At 36.9% G+C, this 19,991-nt stretch overlaps 1 protein-coding gene and 1 long non-coding RNA gene across 8 annotated transcripts in view; one reads left to right on the forward strand and one right to left on the reverse strand.

Annotated features, from left to right (window-relative positions):
- LOC124171009 (lysine-specific demethylase 5A) overlaps positions 1-19,991 on the forward strand; it is a 131,377-nt gene that overhangs the window by 43,096 nt on the left and 68,290 nt on the right. For all 7 annotated transcript variants that reach the window (XM_046550134.1, XM_046550136.1, XM_046550135.1 and 4 more), the window contains exons 21-28: positions 442-591; positions 4,721-4,877; positions 8,667-8,899; positions 9,360-9,599; positions 11,302-11,410; positions 11,963-12,195; positions 17,387-17,521; positions 18,147-18,246. In XM_046550134.1, coding sequence (XP_046406090.1) covers positions 442-591; positions 4,721-4,877; positions 8,667-8,899; positions 9,360-9,599; positions 11,302-11,410; positions 11,963-12,195; positions 17,387-17,521; positions 18,147-18,246 — 1,357 coding nt within the window. The remainder of the gene's footprint in view (positions 1-441; positions 592-4,720; positions 4,878-8,666; positions 8,900-9,359; positions 9,600-11,301; positions 11,411-11,962; positions 12,196-17,386; positions 17,522-18,146; positions 18,247-19,991) is intronic.
- The window catches only part of LOC124171011, a 28,593-nt gene continuing 18,274 nt past the window's right edge, over positions 9,673-19,991 (reverse strand). Inside the window, exon 2 of the long non-coding RNA XR_006867624.1 lies at positions 9,673-10,304. This is a non-coding gene — a long non-coding RNA (uncharacterized LOC124171011). The remainder of the gene's footprint in view (positions 10,305-19,991) is intronic.

Here is a 19,991-nt window from a genome sequence, read left to right on the forward strand (position 1 = left end):
TTTTCATATTCATTGATTTAATCTCTTAAAGTCATCATTTTTCCAAATATTTGGTGGCAAATGAGACGTTTAATTATCTTGTTTGGAAATATTATGTGCTAAAATACAGTGACCAAAATTGCATTAATGGAGGCATTAGTTTTCAATTTCGTGGTTGTAATTTGGAATTACTCTAAATAATATGTGTTACAAAAAGTGGTTTTTCAAGACATCATTTCTAACTTGAGCTTCAGGAATGCTCAAATTCCTTATGAATATGGATCCTTCTCATCCCTAGTGTGCAATAATAGATAGATATTGCTAAATTCACTAGTTAAAAAAATACATAGTGGTAACAATATTGGCTATTTCTATATTGCATACGATATAAGAGTACTTTTTTGCAATATTCATAAATTATATGATTCTGTCGCTTTGTGAACATACTGTTTTTATTTTCAGGCATTATGCCCTAGAAGGAAAGTTGGAATAAGTACATTCAGATCCAGAAAAAGGCGATGTAGAGATGACTCAAGTTCAACTCAAGCTATACCTCCTTTAGTACCTGTGGATGAACCTTTGTCACCTGAGGACCTTGTAACAGCCTTCAAGGTTAGTTTACCTGAAAGAATAATTTTCAAAATCTGGTTCAGTTTTATGTGCTCCAAAATTTCATATTATATTTCATCTACCTCATGTACCGTATTTCTCTGAATATAGTCCCCCTTCTGAATATAGTCCCCCCCCCCTAATTTTGAGGACTCTGTTTTGGGAAAACATTTAAAAAATATGATTGAATATAGTCCCCCCTTTACTTTTACCAAAGGAATTTTTGGAAAAAAGGGGGGACTACGTTCAGATAAATATGGTAGTTTCACTTACTGTGCAGTGCTTATTAAGGTTTTGAAATTCTTGATTCATATTCATTTACTGCTGAGCTCACTTATTAAAAAAACACTTGAGTAACCCCTGCTGATGAAGAAGTTCTTGTCATACTACATGAGGAAAGGCCTTTCTAATTTTAACGTCCTGCCTTCTGTAAATGGTTATGTAACAAAATCCTCCTTATAATGAAGTTAATTCTTGACGGTAAACTCTTTCTCACTTTTTGTGAATATTACGAAGACATAATGTATTTGTCAAAACTGTGGATGGTCGGATCGGATACCTTGGATCCAAATATCTGCGGATATTGCCCATCATCGGATACTTAGGATCCAAATTTGCAGAAGGCATCAAATGTGGATCCAAAATTTTAAATTTATGCATCAGTGAATGAAGCGTCCCATTCAAGGGAGTGTCACGATGAGTATCATTGCATCGTACATCCCACATCATCGCTAAGGCGCACTACATACTCGTACTCTAAGGATTTTGTCGGGGAGTAGTATGTAAAAAAAGTTCCGTTTTTTTGTTATATCACGCGTGGAATACTCCTTAAGATACTTATGATCGGAGTCCTTTCTTCCACGATTTCGGGTTTACACCGCAGGCATCACCAGCAATTATGACGAGAGATAACGCTTAGGTGCTTTGCATTAGTATAATCAACCTTCCAAACTCTTGACGTTCTCGATTCGCAATCTATCCCTGAAATACTCCGCTTCAGGCTTAGGCGTAGCCCCTTTCTCAGAAGTTCCCGCAGATTGAAGTGGGCAAAACCACCCGAACAAAGCTCCTTCTAACTCTACATAGTTTGCATTCCTTGGGCGCTTTTTTTTTTTTATTGTGAAGAGCAAGTAGGAAGATAAATTAATTTCGACACTCTCATGTTACTCTTTTATTTTTATTTTCTTGCTTAGACGTGTTTGGTGTTTTTTTGGCCATGGTGTCTGCCATCAAATGCTTTCTATTCACACAACTCACGGACGTGCGGATATGCTGCTGACTGCTTTCTGCCGCCCGAGGAACAAAATAAGATCAAGTATTCGCGAAAGTTTATGCCACAATACTTTCACCAAAATGAACTACTCATTTATCGAACGACAGTTTACTACATGAATTTGAGACCGAGCACTCCATTAACTTCATTTGTAACAGATTGCTAGCAATTACAGAGATTAAGGAGTCTTGATGTAAGTTTTTCCGGCGGTGAAACCCTCGCTATGGCGAGAGCCAACACCAAAAGGGCATCGCAAAAACAAATTTTTTAACACGCTTTTTATAGGGTCAATTGGACCGTGCATCGGCTATCTCTCGTAATAGCGGGGGTGTCGCTATAGCCCGTACTCGCGTTAACGAGGTTCCACTATATGTTATAAATTACGTAACGGGTACAAATTTGATTGGGTTTTATATTATCATGAAGAAAATTGTCCTATAACTTTATGCAATAGCTGTTACCCATTGAACGGGTTTCCAGTATTAAGTACTTGGGGGTAACAATTGACGATTCCTTAAATTGGAATCAACATATCAACAGTCTCACAAATGTTATGCGTCACACATTGGCAAATTTTTATTTCATCAGAAATAAATGTCCTGAAAGCTTTCTAAAGATAATTTATAATGCCTTAGTACATACCAGACTAAGCTATGGCATTTTTTGTTGGGGTGGCACATATTTAAACCCCTTGAAACCTGCCTTTTTTTTTTAAAGAATTGTACGTATTATTTTGAAAAAGGACGGATTTGAAAGATTCTTCCCTTCATTTGCGTTTGCTTCCGTTGAGGCATCTATATATTTATAAGGTCCTACAATGTTTTTATGCTAGAAGTAGCAACTCTTAAATATTTCAGTCCCTGCTTCTCCTTTTACCCTGCGTAAAATAAGTGTGCCCTTAAACCACAACCAAATTTGACTTTGTTCAAAAGATGTTTTTTGTATGTAGGACAAAAGGTTTTTAATTTGTTACCCCAGTCATGCTTTATTTCAGTCTTTGAAAAAGTTTTTGCAAAATGCACATTCTTGGCTTCTCACTAAAGAAAGTGTAGAACAATAATTGTTATAAAATATTGACGTAAATGAATTATAAATACTACTTAAGTTGTTTTTTTCATGTAGGCACTTAAGCTTTGTTAGTATAGATTATCAATGTAACACAAAATGAGCTACACTATGTGTAAAGCATAATGTATTATTATTTTGGATGGTTGCCTCAAACAGGTTATCCTTTGCGGCTACCTAAAATTACTCAATTATTACTCAATTGCTATTGTCATGTAATTTGTGTGTGGAGTAATAAAATTATTTGTTATTATCATTATTATAATGACTTCTTATCATTGAAACAAAATTAAGCATTAATGGTGCTCACTAGAATTTTTTTGCGACTAAAGAGTAAATTCCTTACAAAATAGTATCTTAAAAAATTCTCGTTAGGCTTTGAACTCATCTGCTTGGTGAGTAATCCTAAGGAAAACATATTTTTCGACTGTCTATCTCTTGACCTTCGAATTCATTCGGCAGTTCCTTGTTGTCTTCCCATTGTCATTACCATCCGGCATCAAATACATACACGTGCAAAACACCAACTCCTTGGCATTGCATGATGCAATCAAGGGTTGATATCTTCTGGAGTATGGCGAATTTATGAATTGGAGTAAGTGGGTCATCATGATTCCACTGGAATGAACCTTATTATAAGATGTTGTGGGAATTCCGAGTATATCCTACTGAAGGAAGAACAATAATTTATGCTCTTGATCACAGTGCACGAGGAGAAAAACTTATCGCAATGTTTGTGCTCAAGGTTATTGTAATTCATCATAAATTTTAGTTTTTCATACTTGCTATTGAAATGTGTATTTAAGACGAGCAAAAGTTGGCTTAAAGCTCAGCTGTACAAGTTAAAAAGTGTCTGTTCTGGTTTGTTGTTAGCATAAACAAATGATGCTCTAAACATGATTCATGACAAGGTTGATGCACGTTGACACAGGCAAGTAATTTATGAGGAAATGTAATTATTTTCTGAGCATGTATAGTGATTTTAAATTGAAATTATTTCTTTCCACGAAATATTGTATGACATGGTGGACATCTCTTTGATCAAATTTGCGTGTACCATGAAGTTTGATCACTCTTCACTGTCATCGTATCTTGGATTGGTATGTTTAAGTTTTAACTAGAAATCATGAATCAGGATGTTTGCTCAGTAATTTTATAGTAATAATAATAATTTCACCATTATAATGCCAAGGATTGAAGCCATAATACTGAGATAAAAGCTCTAAGTATCATCATTTGCCTTCCAAATCACCACCCATATTGCTGATTTTATTGTTTATAAAAATTATTTGTGTTCTTTTATAACTTTGTAATGTTACCATTCAATGGGGAAAAACAGCTCGAAGTAAAATCACTTTAAAGCATTGAAAAAACAGAAAATGATTGAAGATTGGATGAGTCAGTCAGCTGTGAGTGTTCTAACACCCCAGCCACATATCTATGGAGGTAGCTTGCAGGGTAGTTTGTGGATGTACACCTTTCTGAATTTCTCCTTAAATCCTTGTATATGACTGCTTTGGCATTAATATAAAGTCAGAGAAATTTTAAAAATTTCATTTGGAAATAAGGCCAATCAAAACTGGAAAGTTGGTTTGAACCCTGTATGCAGATTTTCTAGGTAAAAAAATGTAACTTGGTAATCTTAACCTTGCATTGATACTACCGAGTTACATTCTCATGACATAAATTATAGGCCTGTCTCTCTGCACCCAAGATTTGAATTGAACAATAAGGTCTTTTTCAATGATATTTTTTATTTAAAAAGGCAATACTGAATTTCTCTCTTTGTTTCAGAATGTAGAGGCTGGTGAGGTGGACCTTATGAAAGCATTACGAGCTGAAAATTTGGCTAAGCGTTTAAGTGACAATGGAAGTGCAACATATTGCATTTGCCAGAAGGAATTCTCAGAAGGAATGCTTCAGTGCGAGCTGTGTAAAGATTATTTTCATGGTAAGCTGTCTTGATTTGTGCTGTTGATGCTAATTGTCTTAAGGCTATTGTTATGTATGCAGTGAAACACCTCCTCTTATAGTTATATCAGACTTAAATGCATTACTCAATACCCCAGTGTAATAATAATTATCTTTGGATTCTTGTAACTGCTCACATAGAGGCATAGTCACCTGGCCCAATACTTTCTGAGAGGGGAATTTGAGTCAACTTGAATTTTGAGTTTCTTGCAGAGTAAGGTGTGGCTTGTTTTTTGATTTTTCTTGTATGCTTGATTTCAGCCTCCTAAAATTTGCAATCGGGGTAGAATCAGCAAGCTAAAAATATCAGGTTGATTACCCTTACTCTCTCACAGCAATTTCTGTTTTCACGCCTAGAATGCTCAATCCTGATACAAGAATGCATCAGCCATTACAGTGAGTCCTCGTTCTACGTCACCCCGTTTAACGTCATTTCGCGATAACGTCACGAAAGTTTTGAGATCGTCATTCGTTTATCGCTCCTTCGCTTCGTGATAACATCAAGTCTTTTAAATAGAGCGCGAGAAAAAATGCGAAGCGGCGGGCGTTGCAGGTTCTTCGTTTTGTGGGCGGTAATACAGTCAGTCTAAACGAAGTGTAAAACGGTGTGTTTAATGATAATTGCGATTACGATTTTAGCAAATTTTCTTCAAAATGAATTCTTAGGTAGGTGCGCAAGGCTTTACTTGAAATAATGGTTTTCAGGAACCTGAAAAGTGATTTCAAGGAATTTTTCCATGTAGAACTCGGAGTTTTTGTCGTCACTTTTTTTGCCGTGTTCACAATAATTTTGGTTCCTGTAACTGTGACGATGTTTCAGCGATAATGATGCTCAGGCGACGCTCGCTCGGGCGACCACCATAGCACAGAGTACTCTGTGACCATAGCGAAGCCGGAAAGAAAATGCGGGAAGGTACAAAAATGGAGAAGGATTTACGTCACTGCTGCTGTTGTCGTTGATGGAGACAGGAACTCGTATTTATGCCATAGTTTGGCATTCCCATCGTAAAAAATGCCCCAGGTATGATAAGCTACATTTTTTTGCGTAGGAATTGTGAGGTCTAGGAGCCGATATTCACTTTTAAACATTGTTTCGTATGGGATATTATGGGTTTCTTATGGGATATTATAAAACCATACTTTGTCAAAAATTTTTGTCTCTTCAATCTCCTGTACTAATAGTTGCACTGCGAAATAGTTTCAGAGTCAAGTGTATAATGTACACGATTAAATTTTGTGCAAATGTATAAAAACAAGGCAATATGATGCAATCGAGGGTTGGTATCATCCCGCATGCAGTAAGTTGTGGATATACGACCAAGATGCATTCCGAGACCATGCTTGTAAGTTGATAAACCTATGTAAGGCATCGAGGAGAGCTGTTATCCTGCAGAATGCAACACTGCATCACAATTGTGTGTTAACTCGTGATTGTGATGAACTGATCTAGCTGGGCGTGCAAAGCATCCAGAGCCAAAAACATTGCTGTCTGCAGAAAGGAAGAACGGGCAAAATGCTGAACAGTTCCTTAATTCACACCGGATTAAATGATACTTTGATCAGATTATGCCCAAAGTGTGAGATCCTCTATGCCACACCGCAATCCATCAGCTAACTTGAAAGGTGCCAAATTTGAAATTTCTGGCATGCTTGAATTTTTTCGATGTTCTTATCGCTGAAAGTTTGTAAACCAAATGTGCGTAGGAGGAGGACTAACTGTACCACAATTTATGAGCAGTAATGAGTGGGTCACCGTGATTCCACAGAAACGAAGCTTATTATATGATGTGAGGTGTATACTGAAGTATTGCCTACTGAAGAAAGAACCATAATTGTAACTCTTGGGCACAGCACTTAAGGAGAATGTAAACATAGAATAGTGTATATCCACGTAAATGCCATTGCTTATTCGTGGAACTTCGTAATAAAGTTCATTTTGTAACCATTGGGACTGAGGTTCGTAAGTGTATAACAATGAAAATTTTGTAACAACATGTCTTTTGCTATAGATTATATAAGCCTTTTCGTTGGGACCTTTGGTTTTTTTTCGTAATTACGTTAACTTCGTAATAAGGTTGTTTGTATAAGCAAGAGTCTACTGTATATATTGGCATCTTCAGCAACTAAGGGTCAATGAGGTTCTACTAAGAAAAAATTGATTACCATTTCATTGAGAATCTCAGAATATGGCGTACATAATTCATTTAATTGGCCGATGTAAGAAAACTTAGCTTACCTTGCTATATGTTTTGAAAGTGACATCAAAAAATCATTAAAATCCAGGGGGCACTTGTGACAATGCTTAAAATGGGCAGGAGACTCAGTGGCAGTTGTGATGTAAATGTCGTTTTTACGAAAAGCTTACATAAGATCATTAATCTAGGGTTTCAATAGTACAAAAAAATTGCTGGTCACCAAGTTGGATTAAAAGAGAGAAGATATTTTTCCACTGAAAATTGCAAAAATTGCGTGGTTTCCAGAAGGTGATGTGGCATGTGTAATGCTTTTCATGCAATGACTTTTAGACATTTCTGAGAAAACATTAAAAATTATAGTTGTCTAGTATTCAAAGCAGTGTTCATCAACATCTATGGCTTACATAAATCATGAAATGGAGTTTTAAAGCCTCAACCTGCAACCTGGCTATGAGAAACTACTTCCTTGGCCCATAAGGCAATAGGGGTCACAGGACCAATCAGTTGACGGGGGGTGCAGCTAGCAGCCCTCTGCATGGTGTTTGGGGGAAATGCGTGGCTGTGTTCGATGTTATAATGCTTAATTCCGCAAACATAGATCAGATGTAAAAATGGAGTGAATTTTGGCTCATATTGGCTGTAACTTATGATTTAAGCCATAGAAATGATGCTATATTTTCCATTTTAGAAAATAAATTGTTATTGCATGTAGTTGTCTTGAGCCAGCACTAAATGCTCAACATTTGACCAGATGTTTTTAGCATATTGATTCTACTGCCCTTATTGCATTTTAAGAGGTTGAAATCAAGAATCTGAGAAAATTAAAAAATAAACCACTCATCATTGCACAGGTCTACTCGAAACTTAAGGCATGAAGTTAATTTAAGTATCATGCTTACCAGTTAATACATGTCTATTTGATTATTTCAAATTTTTAAAGGAACGCTGAAGAATTCTAGGGGAAAACATATGTCCCATGAATGATTGGTCTATACAACCATGACCAGCATTTGCCTATCCTCAAGCTGTGCATGTATGTGGGATTGTAATTTACTGTTGTTATTTGGAACACAAAAGAAAAGAATTTGTGAATATATTCAAAGAGTGATATTTATATTATTGTTCAACTCATTAAAGATTTGTCATGAATTTGTTATGCCTTCAGAAGTTTTTATGACTTGAACTAGTATTAGTTAAAGTTGATGTTTAAAGACAATTTCAACAACTAGAAGAGTTAGTATATCTCAATCATGGGAACAAAATAAGGAAATAATAGTGTTGTCAGTCTTGAAGGAACATATTTTTGGTATTTCATCAGACTCCTTTGCAAATTCAGAGAGATATATGTATATATTAAATCCCTGTCCTATAAATACAGTGCACTAATGGGTTAATGTTCTGTAAAGAAATTCATTTTAAACGTTTTGAATTTCTTGTGTATTCATTTGGTTAATTGCCCTGAATGGGGTCCTAGCTGTGTGAGAATATTTATATCACAGTTTCTACCTTGCTCGTAGAAAATCTATTTTATAATATTAATTTTCATTACGATCATCTCCATTTTGGTATTTTAGGAAGCTGTGTTCCTGTGGTCAAAGTTCCTAATAGGACAAAACAGCAAACAGCCCTGGCACAGCTGTCGCATGCAATGTTGCGTGAGAAATTCCTATGTCCATGCTGTATGAGGAGTAGAAGGCCACGTCTTGATGCCATTCTACCTCTTCTAGTCGGACTTCAAGATCTACCCATTCGCATTCCTGAAGGTGAAGCACTACAAATTTTAACTGAAAGGACGATGAACTGGCAGGTTAGTAGTGATGTCTATGTGCAAGTTTGATTGTTAAATGTTATCAAAAAACCCCGATGTAGAGGCCAAATAGCGCTGTTTTTGAAAGTGTGGAAATAAATGTATAAACTTGTGTTATAGAAAATTCTCTCGAATGTCATGCCATAGTTTCATAAAAAAATAATAATTGAATGCAAGGAATATAATTTCTTAGTTCATTCCCTTAGCTGGGGCACTTGGCTCTGCTGTTTGACTAAGGGTTTCCTTGTCATATACACATCTATCGTCATGAAAATGTCAAGGGTTTGGTCAGTTGAATATTACCTGTAGAAAAACGTGCATGTATATTCTGTATAATGTAGATTGCTGCTATTAATAGTGTATTTCACACCATTTTTAACTAGCAAGAACAAAGAAAAATTTAAGTCATGGAAGTGAATGTGTACATTTAAGTTATTGAAATTTTTTTTTTCTTCTTCAGGATAAAGCCCGGCAAGCTTTAGACACTGAGGAATTGACTGCTGCTCTGGCTAAATTGTCTGTTCTGTCAAAAAAATTAAATGAAGCCGCAGCTAGAGAAAAGACTGAAAAAATTATTAGCACTGAGCTCAAAAAAGCCGCTAATAATCCAGAACTTCACTGTCGAGTACAAGCTATTTCATCGATGAGTGGAATTTGTAGTGAAGATGTAAATGTTCCTCAGACAAACTCTGATCATAGTGTAAGTTCATCCTTGTATTAGTATCGTTATCTTATGGATAACATTTATTTTATTGCATGTAATAATTTACAAGTATGATTAATAAGGCTTTAATGAGCATTGCTTTAAGGCCTGTATACACAGTACATTATCCCATACATATAATGTCTGAATGTATGAATGTGAGAATAAACACGAAAATTTACCGTGTAACCACCCAACTTGTGCGAATGCATGGATGGAAAATAGAACCTGTTTTAATTTGGTTCATGATAGCAGAATTCTCCCACTTTTCACTAAAATTGGGGTTTTTTATGGGAGAAATTTGACTGACTTTATTAGGTGACGCACCAACATCATTGCCATGACTGCCAGAAGTTTGAGTTCCTTTACTCCGGAATGGCAAGCTACCTGAACTCCTTTATCCATTTTACAATTGTCATTCGTGGAGATTTCATGCAATGGGAGGACCATATTTTCACTGTCACTGCCTACTTCAGGATGGCAAACAGGTTCTGAATTTTACCCAGCATTAATGTTATCCTGGTGAAAAGAATCAGAAAGTAGTCGTAGTCTCTCTCTCTTCTTGATTACTGCTCTCACTGCAGAAGGTACATCTGAAGGTCTGGCCTGGCACTTAAAGATGTAGGGCAGTACACCTTTCTTTATCCTGAGTTGCCCTCCCATAATCTTCCACCTCATGTAATTTTCAGCATCTTCCTCCAACTGTAAAATAAATGAGATCATCGGTATTTTCCATTTCAGTTCCATTAGGTCTGTTTTTTTATCAGACTTCTACTGCTCATATCACAACCATCTTCATATAATAGCACTGCTACAACCATTTAGGTTAAATATTTTAATTTATTATCTTTTTCTATTCCTTATTTATGTTTGTGGTAGATTAAGAATTGTTAATGAAATACTTTCATTATAAATGAAGAACGGTAAATTCATGTAAACAAAAAATAATTAATGGAAGCAGGTATAAACTGCACATAAATATTTGTTCAAGACTCAATTTTTGTGAAAAAAGTAACTTATAAATTTCCAAAACCCACATACTATCAGTATATGCACCTTAAGAAGAATACAATGTAAAGCAGTAGGTACTCAAAATCATGAAATACGCATGGTTTGCACCACTCACTCTCCAAAATTAATACATTGTACGTGTAGCACTCAATACTCAGCACAGTAAACAAGATATCCGTCAATCGCAGGCACCAGCAGGAACTACAGTCAGTTGAGTATGGGGATTGACGTCACAAGCCCTCTGACATGGCGGCAGTGTTTTAAGTGCAGCATTCATTTTGGAATGTTTATTTGTTAATAACAAATTCACCCATGGTCGTACGACTGTAGGAATTGGAATTTTGCTTAATTAAACCGAACTGATATTTTTAACAGGCTTCACCATAAAAGTGCAAATACTCCATTGAAGTATAAAATTTTAAATATATTTTCTTATCGATTTATAAAATATGTATATATTCGCTCTTAGTAAATTAACCTTTTATCAATTTGCATGCAGTTAATATATCAATTACTGCTGCACCAACGTAACTCAAATTTCAAGTTGTGCGTAAACCCTTAGAGAAAAATAATTTACATTGAACAGAAATTCATCAACTCATGAAGTCGTTAGGTTGGGCAGTAGTAAACTTCCTGCTGCAATAATGTATTTGTGAATTTTTGTAATATGTATGTTTATTTTTTTTAGCAATATGTCTCAAATGAAGAAGAACAGCCGGAAACGTCCCCTGGATGTGGTGATCCAGCAAAGGATGGCAATGCTCCTTACAGTAACACTGAGCATGCCTATTCAACAGGTATGATTATCATGGTAGTGACTTACGGATAAATCTGCTAAAGCATTTATTGTCTATGATTTTTGAATTATTTGAAAATTCTAAGGAAATTGGGGAATAGCATATCAGTCAAGGGTGATGTGGTATACAGGTGCCAAGCAAATATGAATGAACGGAGGTGAAGGTAAATGTAACTGTAATCGTAACTGCTGTCATTCATTATGGTGGGCCACGACAGGCAGAGCTAGGTAAAAGGGACAATGTAATTGCTGCATTGGAGCTTGCAGATTCTATCATAATTATGTATATATGGTATCAATTCCATTGAAAATATATAAGCTCAGATGACCTGTGCATCCTTGTGTGTGACCCTTTTTTTTTACCTCCATTAAAAGGGAAAAAATGCGTTTGGGTAAATGAGATAATACTGTAATTAGGGATGATGTTTCACGTAGAATCTATGCTACTGAGTCATATTTTTGTATTAATATATTTTTAATTTTGAGGTGTTAAATGGAAGCATGTAGTATACTAGTAATCCAAGTTATTTTGTTACTATGTTATATATTTTAGCATCAAAATCCATGGAGAACGGGAAAGGGAAAAAGCACAGCCGGAAGTCACCATTGGTACCGCGGCAGTTGGAACCACCAGTATTAACTTTAACAGAAAGTGGACAGAGAACTTTGGAAGAGCTTATGATTGAAGGAGATTTGCTTGAGATATATGTAGATGAGGCAGCATTTATATGGAGAATTCTACAAGCTACCCGGCCTCGAAAAGATGACAAATTTCCTGAATTTGAGGCAAGTACTTGAATTCTTGAGTTTGAGGCATGTGTCATGGAAATTCAAGCATGAATGAATCACTGCTGATTTAATTACATTTGCTAGTTTTAAAGTTCTTCTGTCTTTATATTTACCACATTTTTTCGGATCCCATTGAGGTATTAGATTAGGTGGTTATTGTAATTCTCTCAACTCTCCCACCATGGAAGTGAAAGCCACAGGAACAGCAGCACTAACCATCATCCTCACCCCCCTTCCCATCAACGGAGCTCTAGGCTATCTCTGTGCAGCGAGGAATTTGGCTACTTTAGAAGTGGTTTATATATTTGAGTACCTCTAATCCAGGAGCACCCACAGTCTATAATATTTCCAAGGTGTGCTTGGTGGGAAACATATTTTTTGATGAATAGTTTGTCTTCATCTGCTGAAACTGTTTCCCACTCATTGCTGAAATTTTCCCTATTGTACCTGATGACATTGGGACTCACAGTTACTATCATATAACTTAATTGCCTAGTCAGAAACTGCTTGGTATGGAAACATGATTCGACTTGCGGGGGTGGGACATGGTCCTGCAGACTGAAAGCACAGAGCTTGTGGAAGACTAACATTAGTATGGAAAGACTTTTAAAATATGTTCTCTTTATTACTTACTAGCAGGCCATTCAACGTTATTTGGGAAAGATAGTACCCAGTGAAGTGGGAAACTTGGATTTCATGATCATATTGGATTTTTGGAGGACTTAGCTGGGAGGGGATGTTGAAAAGGGCATTAGAGGGTAGAATGCGAGGTAAATGAGGGAGGAAGAGAATAGGATTTTTAGATAGAATGAAGGGGGCTGGCCGTACTGGGAATAGGGTGGTTTCCTATTATTTTTTTATTGCCTAAATCGAAAGATTATTACTCCTGGAGTACGTATTTCACGCTTTTAGATTTTTAAATGACGATATCTATTTTTCGCTATTAAATGAAAAGTGAAAATTTTCAAGCGCGCAAAAATGCGACGTGTAAGTATGAATGCCGGGAAATCTCTCCGTACGATGTATTTCTGGTTCCCGCTGCCGCCCTGTGAGGTGACCTTGAGGCGAGGCTTAGCACTGATACAACGCAGGCTGCTAGCGGGTAGCTGAGTACCCTGCTGGCTGGTAGCGCTTGGCTTAAATAAGGATTATTAATACCTTATCAAACGAAGAAAACTTTCCGACCTTAGCCAGTTTTAATAAGTGATTATTGAGACATGTTTCCCTGAGCTCTGCGCCTCATACATGCATTGGTAACCTCTGACGATGTATAACTCGTATCTTCTCCTATAGAAACTAGGTCCCTGTGACGTCACGTGGAGTGGCATCGCATGGGCGCTAATCTGGCCCTTTTCAAATGAGGATAAAAATGGACCATTGCCATTCGTCTAAACCGGTATTTCTAAGACAAAATAATTTGTATATTATGAATACACTAATGGTGGGTAACGAATCGCAATCAATGCCTTTCGTTTTCTTTGATGAAGGAAACTACCCTATTGAAGAGGGAAGTGCTTGATGGAAGGGGAGGCTCCCAGAATGCTTCTGAAGTACTCCATGGAAACCTATTCTAATCAGTGGAATACTTTAATATTAATAGGATTTTTTCTTTGAGCATGTCCAAAATTGTTCCTATCTGGTAGGATATCCAACCACAGAGGTTGTGTGATGTGAGGTAACAAACAATAAAGATAAAACAACGCAAAATACATGTCAGACATAACCAAAAGTAACCCTACAGGGTTCAGGAGTATGAAATGCACCTATGCACTAACTTAAGTCACAATTCGTTCTGCCGTGTAGAAATGCATGTCGGAGAGACAAACAGACACCCTCTTTTATATATCTATATAGATTTTTAAAATTTTAATGTAAATTGATTTTAAAAATTTCAATTAAGAAAGTACTGTTCAACTAAGATTTCAACTTTAAAATTGAAGATTCACTTATGCATTGCTGATATGAATAAAGAGAGGTGCAGTGGGATGGGGGGAAGAAGGGGCCTTGTTTTTTACGATGCACTCAAGGGCTAACCAGGAAATGCTAAGGAAGCGGAGAAATGCTGGTGGAGGGGGGTTTGGGATGCGTAAGGTGGGTGTCAGGAAGATGGGCAAAAGGCTGTAGGAGAGGGTAAACAAAGGTTTTGGAAAGAAAGATCTCTCGGAGTGGGGGAACGGGTAGGATTGGTACAAGAAAGTCAATCATTTGAGTTAGAGGTGCCTCTTCATTACGAGTAGCTTGCAAAATAAATTGGTGGTAACTAGAGCCCTATGTATAAGATACTACTCCTCACTTTCATCTTTGTCATCACTGCTGACTGTCTAGTCCCGGCCACTGCTTCTACTCCACTGTTTGATGCTTAAATATTGGCTTAGCACCGACTAAAGCCCTTTGCACATTCTCTCGTAAATTTAGTTGGAGACCATACCTTCCGATTCAGTGCTTCCAGGACAAAAGAAAGCCAGACACCACCTCTCTTATGGATAGATAGCAAGTTAACAACACGAACACGTAATGCATAGGATTGTCAAATTCCTGTTCAAATTGGTAATGCATTCTGACCTCAATATGGGCTCATGTGTAAAGTATTATATCATCTGTGATATCCTTGCTACATTTCCTTACCTAGTTGTTGACAACCACATAAATGAAAATTTTGCATGCAACCCTTCCCAACAAACAGGTTTAGTTCATTTTAAACATGAAAGAAAGGTGTTTTACGAATACATTTGACCCTCTCATTACCATTTTAACTAGAGATGTGCGAATAGTATCCGCGAATACTCGAATGCCTCGAATAATAGAAAGTATTCGATATTCGAGATCTCGAATAGTTATGCTAAAGGTACCGTCTCGAATACCTCGAATACTTTGAATTTCGCGTCATACACTGTCGCTCGCACGTCGTTAGTAGTTGACTCGGAAAAATGAGAACTCTAGTCGTCTAGTGCATGCAGCGCCGTTTTAGGCAAGCTGACGAAATACATCAAATTCACGGGTTCGAGCGGTGAAAAGAGTTCGACGTGGGGAACCGAAATTGATCGGATGAAAAAAATCCGAAAATCCCAGGTGTCCCCTATCAGGAGAACCTCAGTTCCGTGGGATAGCAACATTGGCACATTTCCCACGATCCGCTATCCCCATCCATTCAGCGTTCGCCCCACCCCCTCAGACGATTTCCTCTTCCCCGAAAACAAAAAAAAGGTCCCGGCTCGTGCAGGGATCGTATTACGAAGACCTCAGCTTTGAAAAAAATATCAAGTTACCGGAAAATAATAGAATCGTGTTTCACCCTTCCCTCTTTCTCCCCACTGACCATTTTCCCGCATCCATCTTTTGATAAAATGAGAGGAGGTGTTTGCCGTGTGTCCTTTGTGGCTAATAATGACAGGCACTTATTTTGAATCTTCCCCAGGAGATGAAACTACCATAGGGAGGAACTCAGTGCCGTGGGATAGTGACATTGGCGCATTTCCCACGATCTGCTATCCCCCTCCATTCAGCATTCGCCTCACCCACTCTTGAAGATTTCCTCTTCTCCGAAATCAAACAAAAGATCCCAGCTCGCGCAGGGATTGTATTACAAAAACTTTAGCTTCAAAAAATATCAAGTTACGCGAGAAAAATAAAAACGTGTCTCGCACCCACCCCCTTTTCTCACCCACTGACCTTTTTCTACCTACCCGCTTCGAATTTCCCCCTTTCTCGAGGTCAACTGCTGCATGAGTCATCTACTAGCCCGAAAGGTGTCTAACAATGACTTTCGGCAATTGTTATTACACCTTTATTGGATTGAAATATTAGTAATGTGCGCGTAATTTAAAAAAGAATAAGACCAAACACGACATATTTCTGACTTTATTTAAGCATTTTGCGCAGGAAAATAAATACCGGGAAGAAGAAGAAATACGACGGAGGCGTAATGCTCAAATAGGGTGGTTTCCTATTATTTTTTATTGCCTAAATCGAAATATTAATACTCCTGAAGTACGTATTTAACGCTTTTAGAGTTTTATAAGACGATATCTATTTTTCGCGATTAAATTAAAAGTGAAAATTTTCAAGCGCGCGAAAACGCGACGGGTAAGTATGAATGCCAGGAAAAACTCCGCGTGACGTCGTTCTGGTTCCCGCTGCCGCAAGTGAGGTGACCTTGGGGCGAGGCTCTGAGCGCTATTACGACACAGGATGCTAGCAGGTAGCCGAGTACCATGCTAGCTGGTAGCGCTTGGCTTAAATAAGGATTATTAATACCTTATCAAACAGACTGTGTGATTATTAAGACATGTTTCCCTGAGCTCTGTGCCTCATGCATGCATTGGTAACCTCAGACGATGTAAAACTCCGATCCTCTCGTGTAGAAACTAGGTCCCTGTGATGTCACGTGGAGTGGCATCGCATAGGCGCCAATCTGGCCTTTTTCAAATGAGGTAAAATTGAACATTGTCATTAGTCTAAACCGGTATTTCTAGAACGAAATAATTTGTATATTATGAATACACTAATGGTGGGTAACGAATCACAATCAATACCTTTCGTTTTCTTTAATGAAGGAAACTACCCTATTGTTTACATAAAATTAAAATATTCCATTAATCAGCTAAATTCCTGTTTGAATCCTTTAAAGGCAATCACAATTACTCGCCAAAATCTTGGGTTTCCTGCTGCATAGGCGACCTAGTCAAGCATTTTCACATTCATCGTTTAGTATTCAAGGTATTCGAAATTCGAGGTATTCGAATATTCGAGCAATGATTTAATATTCGAATTCGATATTCGAATTCGAGAAATCTACTCTTCGACCCATCCCTAATTTTAACCCATTTCTGAGGACTGATCATGAAGTGAATTTCATTGTTTGTTGAATCAGTGTATTTTTTGATCAAGGAATCAGTTTAAATAGCATCAGCACTTTTAAATTTTGCTATGTTTTAAGATGTGTTTCACAAAAAAATTAGTATTGTAATGACACATAAATGATGACATAAGGTGCGCGTGGAAACAAAATAGGAAAATTTGAAATTAAAAAAGTGCACACAAATCTGCTAGGATCATATGCTGAATCGATCTTAAATTGATCATATAGTAAAGCAGTATACTTAAGTGAATGTGAAGGAATTATAGCTTTCATTTCTAGAGATGTATTGTCGTAGTTTCTCCCTAAAATATTTACTATTTTCCTTATTAGGAGGATGACAACTCTGGAAAAGCAGGCTCCAAGCAGAAAAGGAAGAAACGACGCCCAGAGGAGACGAAGGAAACTGATGAATCTAAAAAAGTTAAAACCTCAAAAGCCAGTGTTAACAAAAGGGGTGAAAAACAGGTATGCATTTTACTATCAGTCAGATAATTAAGTTAGCTCTGAAAGTAAATTTTGGTGTTCAACATTTATTCTCTCACAATGAAAATTTAAAAAATCTTAATGCATACCATTGGCACTGTTACATTTATTTTTATTCAAATTCTGTTAGGTTCATTTCTCTGTCTTCTTCTTTCTTAACTTAACACAAATTCACTGAGCATGAGGTCATATTTTCATGTGTGTGTAGGTGGGAGATGGTTTGAAAAAAGATTTTGTCTGCTTTTTGAATGCTTATGTTGAAATTCAGCCCTATGAAATGACCCTAATCATGGCTATAAAGGCGTTGTGAGGCATTTGCTGCAAGCTTGTTGGTTTTCCTTTCATTTAGGGATGTGCTTGTAGTACATAATGATCTCCAGTCGAGTTGTAAAAAACTCGCAAGTATTGAGTCAAGTCTGGTCATTTCTGGATCTGGCAATGTGATAATGCATGCACCAGCATATTCTCACTTTTCCATTACTCGGTCGAATTTTCTCTTCTAAAGGCTTAGCTGATGTAAAGAGATGATATGATATTTGATTTGATGTTCATCATGAAAAAACACCAAATTTTCTTATGTTAAATTTGGAAATGCTTTCTTATTCAGGTGAAAAAGCCAGATGAAGGACCAAAGTCAACTATAGTGTGTGAAGACCTCTCTGATAATGATGAAGATTGTGCAGCCGAACCTTGCAGAAAACCTACCGGTATGCTTGTGGCTTAGTGATTTTGTTCACTAGTCATGCATTAAAACCTTGTTAATTTGAACCCTCTTCATACTGTCTAGTTTGAAGTTGTGGGCAGTAACTGGGGGTAAGCTGCATAAGGAATTGCAGGCTAGATGGTGTGAATAAGCCAAAATAGCTTTTAATATGTAACTCAAAGTCAAAGTTCACCTTTTGACTCCCATTTTTATCAGTTAATTCTAAGTAATCCTTGGCAGCAGCTATCATTCTCGGTCACAATTATTTCGAAGTGATTCTCCTTGGCACGCTCCTAGAAAAGAACTTCTATGCAATATTTCAAACATAGCTATTCATCCAAAAAAAATATCTCACTGGTAGATAATTATATTTCTTCGACACTCTTTTTCTGAATATTTTTCTTTCATTGATAAGCTTGGTTCAAATGCAGGATGAATGATTGTAACAGGCCGTCATCATCACAAATTCAAAAAGTTTGTTTCAAAATAAAAGTGACTTAAGTTTGCAAGCTTATAGCTCAATATAAAATTATTTCAATGAGTATGTATCAACGGAAAACTTGTTTTATTTTACATTACATAGTTGAAGTTAATATTTTTCCTCAATCTTGGTTTCTGTGTTAAGATTGAAAGTAGTCCTATTATTTGACCTTGTGGCAGATGGTGTAACTTTGGTTACATGAAACTTAGTGTCATGTTTATTACAATAGTCTTTTACAGGCATCTCCCGAGTTACATAAGAGATGCGTTCCGGCAGACTTAGTGTAAGTCGAAATTTACGTAAGTCGAACCTTTGCGTTAGTGCTTCAGAGATTTCGATCAGTGCAGTGAAATTCTCAGCGGAGAAATGCGCGGTAAATTCTCGGTGAAGTTTCATTCAATTCACTGCGATATCCGTGAACTCTTCCGCATATTCTTATGTTATAAGATACAAAATCAATAAACATTAATATAGTCTGAGAGTTGCATCTCGAGCATTGCCAATCAAAATGCGTAATATTATTCCCCGAGTTGACCAGTCGCGTGGATTCGGGAAAGTACGGTATCTCAACGCTACATTACTAAACTGAATACTTAAATTGATTCATTTTGTTATACTGCGATCTAAGGGCCCATAGAATGCATTGTCTACTTACCTTTAATCATTATATCTTCTACCTTTTATATATTACGTTGATTGATGAATCTGGTGGTTTCACTGTCACAGTTAATACACGTAGAAGGAGTGTCTAGGATTGCGAGCAAATAACACACCAAAAAATACCTGTAAATCACTATATTCTTAGATACATTCACATGCACATACACTCAATCTTTCACGCATGCAAACAGACTTTCATTCTCTCATATCTCAATAAAATAGCGTGAAAATATCATCATTTGAATATTTACTTCGCTGGAAACATCAAAGAGTATTTCCAATGCACGAAGCTAAGTAAAAGTGAGCTTTTATTCAGCCTAATCAGTCCTTAACGTGCAACAAAGTTAGTGGGAAAAAGCTTTCAATGACGCAATATTCATTTACATTTGCACACAATATGAGAGAATGAGAAAATGCAGCTTAATAAAATTGCAGCTTGCAAAATACAATACGGTAACCACCAGAAGCATGGAAACAATTACACAACTAATATCGTATGTCAACTTTTTCGCAGCGTTCGCAACATTGCCTACACTCAAACTTTGAATGCCGTTACGTGGGTACTAAACAATTCTTTTCCGCAATAAAGATTTGTGCTCAAACTTTGT

This window comes from Ischnura elegans, chromosome X (genome assembly GCF_921293095.1).
Source record: "Ischnura elegans chromosome X, ioIscEleg1.1, whole genome shotgun sequence".
Classification (NCBI taxonomy): domain Eukaryota; kingdom Metazoa; phylum Arthropoda; class Insecta; order Odonata; family Coenagrionidae; genus Ischnura; species Ischnura elegans.